This window comes from Dermacentor silvarum, chromosome 1 (genome assembly GCF_013339745.2).
Source record: "Dermacentor silvarum isolate Dsil-2018 chromosome 1, BIME_Dsil_1.4, whole genome shotgun sequence".
NCBI classification, from domain to species: Eukaryota; Metazoa; Arthropoda; class Arachnida; order Ixodida; family Ixodidae; genus Dermacentor; species Dermacentor silvarum.
In genome coordinates this window covers 261,892,397-261,899,954 of record NC_051154.1, presented here as the reverse complement: position 1 = coordinate 261,899,954, position 7,558 = coordinate 261,892,397, and the positions used below count along the sequence as shown (strand labels likewise).

At 50.9% G+C, this 7,558-nt stretch overlaps 1 protein-coding gene across 1 annotated transcript; it reads right to left on the bottom strand.

Annotated features, from left to right (window-relative positions):
* Positions 1 to 245: 245 nt before the first annotated feature.
* LOC119439946 (uncharacterized) lies at positions 246 to 4,107 on the bottom strand. The gene is made up of 2 exons (XM_037704910.2): positions 3,879 to 4,107; positions 246 to 2,664 (listed from the first exon to the last, which is right to left on the bottom strand). The coding sequence occupies exons 1-2, from the start codon at positions 3,898 to 3,900 to the stop codon at positions 1,382 to 1,384; spliced, it is 1,305 nt and encodes a 434-aa protein (XP_037560838.2). The 5' UTR covers positions 3,901 to 4,107; the 3' UTR covers positions 246 to 1,381.
* Positions 4,108 to 7,558: the final 3,451 nt, after the last annotated feature.

The window sequence follows — 7,558 nt, the reverse complement described above, 5'->3', positions numbered from 1 at the left end:
CACGTCTGCAGATTTGATGGCACGACTCCAGCCCAGGACCCCGGGAACGGCGACGCAGAAGTCGGCACGAGCAAGCGTCGCTCGCGCCCTGCTGACGAGAGCCGCAGTAGCCGTTGGTGACTGCAGTGATGGGAATGGCCAAAAGTGTTTTGTATCAGGTTTTGTAGCAGGAAAAATTATGATTTGGAGCAGCTGCCCTCAGTTTTGTAGCAGGTTGCGAAAACGAAAAAAAAAAACAGGTCAGATGGCGTTTTAATGCTTTTATTATACAATAAAATGAAGTATTAAATACAGTGTGCGCATGAGTTCAATGACGGCGCAACTAACGCAAGCTTTAACAAAGCCTAGGATCACAAATATATGAAGACTGGTTGGCACAAAGACGCAGGTACACAATACATGAATGTCACTTGCATGAAACACACTAAGCTTTCTTCCCTTTTTTCTCCGCATGCAAGTGTGGCATACACTCGGCCATCTTTTTTCGTGCTTGAGCAAGCACTGCTCGCCCACTCTCGATGTCAGAGAAGTTCTTCAACTTCATGCCCCGCTGAATCAACAAGTCAGCATTTTTAATCATCCGTTCTGCCTCAGCCACTTCCTTTTTGGCTTGGTCATTGGTAAGTTCCACATTCGGTGAACTTTGCTCTGTATCTATACGCATACGCTTTGATGGTCGCTCTTCAGCTGCAAGGCGCTCCGCATACCGTCTTGATGCCCCCTTGACAGCGTTGATGACATCGGAATTGACTGGAAATGAGCACGGGTCACTGTCAAACCTCTTTGAATATGACATTATGTGACGTATGCCATTTACGCTTGAGAGACAAAGATTTGACCTGTCGTGCAGGACTCTTGAGTTTTCACTAAATCCACGCTCAACATCGCCATTGCCATGCGGAAGTGATAGAAGTGCCTTGACTAGCTTGGACAATAGCGGATATTTTGGCCCACCCTGACCATCTTTCATGATGAAAACTTGATGCCAGTATTTGTCCAGTGGCATGTCAGAACCTGCATGTAACTGGTTCAAGTTTAGCACCGTCAATTCATCAAGAAGAGATGAAACTCCAGCGGGTTGAACCACCTGGGGTGCACACTTTGCAAGATATCTGAAGGAGTCTCTTGAAGATTCCGCACTATGATTGCTCGGATGCAGGCACCTGATTCTCAAGAGGAAGTTTTGCCATCAAGTACTTCGAACATGTAATGTAGAACGACCTTGCTCCTAGCCGGAACGCAGCTTTCTCTGCAGCAGTCCAGGTCTTAATAGCTTCTTCGGTGTCTGCTCCTACCTCTACATGTTGTTTCCAGTTCCGAGAGGACTCAACGTCAATGGATGCAAGCTGACTGCCTGACTTTGCCTGAAACACTTCGGTCCTTAAAAACCTTCCCAAGATTTTTTTAGCAGCATCACCATTTCATCATAAAGAATGTGAAGCAGGGGTTCGGTTCCCTGAAACAGTTTTAGGAACCTTGTAAGAAGTTCACCAGCATTTTTCACAAACAGAGCTTTGGCACAAAGGGTTTTGTCATTCAGACTGCTCCTTAGCCTTTTGGCAATGTTGCCTCCAGCACGTACTGGAGTATTGGCGGAAAGGACACTCTTCAGGGCATCAATCTGTTCAAGCAGTCTGTCTACTGCTGGCACGAGTGACAGCCAGCGGCAATTTACATGCCGTAGAAATATGGCTTCAGGCAATCCAAGCACCTGTTGTTGCTCCTTCAGCAGGCCACACTGTGCAGCAGAGTGTTTGAAGTAATAATACACATCATTTACGACAGTTTCGACCTCACTGCCGAATGAATCCAAGGCACGTGAGAAGTCGTTGTGCACCTTATGTAGGGAACACTCCCCAATATCTATCAGGGGACCGTGCTGCTGGATAAGTTTATTTTTTAGTGACTTCATTACGTTTGGTCCATCACTAAAAAATGCAAAGAAGCCAGCACTGGGAACACTCTCAATAGCCTCATTTACACATCTTAGAAGGTCGTTCGCAGTTGCCTTATTTAACCGAAAGGACTGCAGGTGTTCCACAACCACCATTTTCTGGGCATCGGAAAAGTATCGCATAATGATGTCCATTTGCTGACAGCGCTGTTCCGGAAGAGGTGTCTCATCTATACAGATGCTGTAGAAAACACTCGGTCGGTTGACTTCTTTAAGCACAAGGCTCTTAAAGTAGGGTCCAAGGCCATCTGACACGACATACGACACTTTTTTTCTGCTACACGAAAAGCCTTTTGCCACCTTCGAATCTGGAAACATTGCTCGGTAGAGAGGTGTAGCTGTGTCTCCCCAGCTATAAGGAATCCCCTTTAGTGTGACAGACAGAACGAACAGTGCTTCACTGGCTGTGACACGATCATTATACGACGCAATGGTGGACGCAGCTGAAAAATTCAGGACGGCTTGAACTGCTGCTGGTCGCTTAAGTTTCCCACCAGGACCACGTAGCTGCTTCGTACGCTCCAAGTGCTTTTTGCTTTGCGAGTGGCGCTTCACTGCAGTCACACCATGAAACGCACAGTTGATTGTCTGGCAACACACGACACAAAAAGCATCTTCTTCTCTTTCACCAGCCCTACACCACGCCTCAAAAAGATCACCGTTGGCATCCACGTCTTTCAGGAGGTCCGCATTGAACTTACTGTTGCGTCCTGCAAAAAAGCAAATTTATTGTGCTGTCAGCATGGTCTTATAAAGCACTACAGGCCGATACATATGCTAGAGATTCTTGCGAAAACGCCGCCACGTTTCTGTGTCAGAAAGCTTGTTCCGCAAGTGCGTTTTGCACTGTCAGCCTCATGCGTATTTCCTACCAAATGTAAACATTAGGGAGTTTTAGAATAGTGTATGCTAAGTTAGCGTTCGCAAGAGGTTAGCGCACGACGCATCCTCAGTGGCGCGAAACACTAACACAAAGCTCGAATCTTGAGTTTCGTAAACGGAGCAATAAAACGAGGTCAGAGAAATGTGAGTGGAATTCATCCTTTATGATATGGCACGTGCTGGCTGCGTGCATTCAAACGCACTGCGCACCTCGAGCGAATAGGCAAGGGCGAATGCGCGACCAAGCAAAGCACGCGCGCGCGAGCAAAAAAAACAAAAACAAAAGGCGTCTCCCGCAAGCAAAAAAGGAAAACGGCGTGCGGCGTGGAAGAGAAAGCAAGCGCGCAAAGAAAAAAAAAAAAACCCGGCGCGCCGCATGGAAGAGAAAGAGAAAAAACAAAGAAAAAAAAAAAACGGCGCGTGGAGTAGCAGGGAGAGAGGGCGAGAAGCGAGCCGAGCGAGCGGCTGTTGTTACTGTTGCCCTGACGACGCAAACAACGTAATGACTACGTAATCTCTACGAAACCGCCGCGAGAACTTGGCGCCCTAATCTTGGCGCTCTCGGCGATAACGTCGGCGGAGTTTGAATTTCGTGTCCCTATGGAAGGTACACGGAGTGACCGACCCCTGGTTAGCGTACGACACATGCGCAGTGGCGACAAATGGAACGGGCAGACCACACAAGCCTAAAAAATGCTGCGTCGCCGTACGATTCGGTCACCATGAGCACTGTTGCTTAGTCACTACAGTGCTGTACCCGCGTGCGCGATAACTTACTGCCAATATTAGAACCATCGTGCAGTCACACCGAGTCAAGCAGCATGCTACAAAACAGCGAATACAGTGCGTCCTCAACGGTAAGTAAGCCCCACAAAGGCATAAAGAAAATTAGCAGCGACACATTCACTACCACAGAAAAATCTTAACAGTAATTTATTTTAGGCCTAAAATCATCAAGATAATGAAATGGGGGGGGGGGGGTAGGGGGGACTTCGAGCGCACACAGATAAACGTGATACGGGCAAGCAGCTAACAAACTTACCTTTGAGAGTGGAGAGTGCCATGACGCCACCGCCGTGCAGGACGCGCGTAGTCGTACAACCATACAACACCGCTATGCTCGCGATGGGAGTTCACGCCGCCGGTACGACTGCGAGGCTGCGGCACGCAGCGAAAACTGGGAATGAGCCGCAACTGCACTCAGCTCAAACGACAGTGCCACCAGGTACCGACACTACACAGTGACAAGCCCACGCACAACTACAGCCAGCATGGGCTAACAATAATAACAAACCCACGCCGCCCACGCATTGGATTGGATTGACTCTGCCTACGAATGGCACGAGAGGCGGCAGCCTATCTGCCCCCTGGTGTTGCTGAAAAATCGCCTTGACGGTGGCCTCCGAGATAAAGCGGCGCATTGCCAGGTAATCTCGGAGGCTATGCGTAGCAGCTTTGGAGCAGTTCTGCTCATTTGTAGCATGGATGTAGCAGCTTTCACGAAATGTAGCAGGTTGGAGCAATGGTGCTCATTTGTAGCATAGATGTAGCAGCTTTAATGAAATGTAGCAGCTTGGAGCAATTGTAGCAGCTTTCCCGTCACTGTGACTGCCAGCTCTTTTCCCAGCCGCCGCGGGTTGCGAGCCGGATATTGGCGGCCGCCGAAGTCGCTGCGCCGAATTGACCACAGGCATCTCCAAAGCCTGGGGTAGCTCGATTGTAGTCCGGGGCAGCAGCGCTGACGATGTGCAGGTGACAGCAAACCAGGGGTGACTCCGCTCACGCTGCGTACACTCAACGCACTCGACAAACACTAAAGTAGTGCAAGGGAGAGGAATTCGGCATACGCATCGCCCACGTGGTACATGTTCAATTCGGCTGGCATTGCAGATGCTAAGTTCACGTGAACAAAGCTTGCTTTCCAGGGTCGAACGAGTAATTTTAATTCGTGCGAGGCGAGCTAATGAAGGAAGCAATGTGCGACACCTCAACACCACGGTCCACCAGGTTGTGTACCTCAACGTGCGACAGGCGGCTTTGTTAAGCCTTAGGCCTAATGCGTCGCTACTTTGACAACAACCGGCATCCAAAAAAAGAAAAACACCCAAAATGGGCACAAGAACAGGCTGCCGCGAGGAGACGTTAGCTCTGTGAGGTGGTCCTACCCCGCTCGGTGCACACAGCATCCGAGTTGACGGCGCCCACCGTCCCAGACGGTGTCGGAGCGCCCGGTGCCAGGCCGCAATACCAGTCAGCCCGTAGCGGCACCCGTGGCCCGCGGCCACCCGGCTCACTGAGCCTCGATTTCCTAAGTCAAAGATATAGAAGAAGCTATTTACATAAGCAATTCGGACCACCCACGAGGCTTGCGTACTCACTCGCTTCAGGCTTGCCAATGCTCCGCGGGCGCTAGGCCTCGCTCTCCCAGGATGCAGACCACGTGGCTCTCGAACCGACGAGTGTACTTCAAAACACTCGCGAAAAGGCTTAGCATGTTGAAAAGTTCAAACACGCTACAGCAACCGTCGCCTCCCTCAAGAAAGCACACCGCCGACACTAGCGATCAAAATCCACGCTAGGACTACGCTTCGGTTGAAACATCTCGAACCGAGCAAAACTGTTAAAATTATCGTCCGATGCCCCAAGAGCCCCACGTTGGGCAGCCAGATGTGGGGTCTCACACATGTGCTCTTGGGACAAAGGAACGAACACGCAGTAGTGCAGACAATCAAAAGGGCATTTATTGCACCTTTCATACACTAATACATACTAGCCGAATTACAACCAATAGAACATTCACACGGGCGCGCGACAAATCAAGGAAGTCCGACTCACCGCGACCTGATAGCGAGCGAATACGTTCGCCCCATGCTATGACACCATCGCCTAGTCGTTCACGTGTACAGTCAAGCGAACGGTGGCGCGCTCGAACGATCCGTGTTCGTCCATACCAGTGTCCCGCTCTAAGCCTCGCGCGACGGTCGCGCGAAGCGGGTCGGCGCACGCGCGAAGCGTTCGTGCGTGTTGGTCGCCGATCCCCAGCCAAAGAGAGAGCGCCTCCAACCTTTTTCTCCCAAGTGACCCCGCCGTTCGGTGGCGCTAGCATCGCGACACTAGCGCCATCTCTCGCAACGCGCCGCAACCACCGCCGGGCTTAGCCACGCAGAGAAGCCGGGCTACAGGAGACATGCGGGGAAAACAACATCAGGGGACGCGTGAGAGTCGCGCATCCCCACATGTCTCAATGCAGAACATTTACGCACTGGGGGGTGCCACAGTGATACTGTTAAGGAATACGTAGATGGTGAGAGAGGTGTAGAGCTTTGCGGTCAGCGGGAGTACTAAAGCTTTAACCGAGAGACGTGAACGACATCGGACAGGCGTGGGCGTCGGGGACGGCCTTCCACTTCAGGAATCACTTTGTAGGTGACGTCGCCGAGTCGTTGAACAATCCTATAGGGTCCAAAGTAGCGGAGCAAAAGTTTCTCCGACCGACCACGCTGGCGGATCGGTGTCCACACCCATACTTTATCACCAGGTTGATAAGTGACGTCTTGGTGACGAACATTGTATCGGTCGGCGTCGTTGTGTTGTTGGTAGCGGATACGCATTCGTGCGAGCTGGCGCGCCTCTTCGGCAGCATCAGTGACAACATTAGAACAGTGGGTGGGTAAAAGCATTGCGTCCAACGTTGTTACAGCTTCCCGGCCATGCACCAAGCGAAAAGGGGTGAAGCCGGTAGTTTCTTGAACGGCAGTATTATACGCAAACGTAACATATGGGAGAACGTGGTCCCAGTTTTTGTGGTCGACGTCAACATACACGGAAATCATATCAGCGATCGTTTTGTTTAGCCTTTCTGTGAGCCCATTCGTCTGGGGATGGTAAGCAGTGGCTTTGCGGTGAACTGTACCACTGACATGCATGATATCTTCTGTGAGCTGCGCTGCAAATGCTGTGCCCCGGTCGGTTATAACCACTGTTGGAGCACCGTGGCAGAATACGATGTCATGTACAAAGAGGGTCGCAATATCATTAGCAGTGCCTCGTGGGAGAGCTCGGGTTTCAATGTAACGTGTAAGGTAGTCTGTGGCAACAGCAATCCAACGGTTACCAGCCATCGACGTGGGGAATGGTCCAAGCAAATCTATGCCAACTTACTGAAAAGGGATCCGTGGAGGATCAACGGGATGGAAAAGTCCAGCGGGACGCACGGGTGGTGTTTTGCATCTCTGGCAGTCGCGGCATGTCTTCACATATTGCTTTACGTCATGGCGAAGGTTAGGCCAGAAGTACTTTTGGCGTATGCGTGAAAATGTCCGTGCGAATCCCAAGTGGCCCGAAGATGGCTCGTCGTGAGAGACCCGCTAGATGTCGTCCCGTAGTGCGGACGGCACTACAAGGAGGCAGGTGGTTGCGGTCAAGTGAAAACCCAATTTGTAGAGGACGTCATCGTGGAGAAAATACGACGATAATGTTCGGACAAACATACGAGTCGGCTCTGGTAGACGGTTCTCAAGGTAGTCGATGAGAGGCCGGAGTTCTGAATCATCGCGCTGTTGCTTGCTGATGTCTGACACTGTGACAATGGAAAGAAATGCGTCCTCTTCATCAAGATCGAATGGCGATAGTTGAAGTGGAGCACGCGACAGGTAGTCGGCATCTGTGTGTTTACGCCCGGACTTGAACACTATCGTCATGTCATATTCTTGCAAGTGAAGA

Coding starts and splice junctions, on each gene's coding strand:
- LOC119439946 (XM_037704910.2), bottom strand. CDS start 3,900: ATGGCACTCTCCACTCTCAAAG. Junction 2,665..3,878: donor GGCACTCTCCACTCTCAAAG/GTAAGTTTGTTA, acceptor GCTTTTTTGCAG/GACGCAACAGTAAGTTCAAT.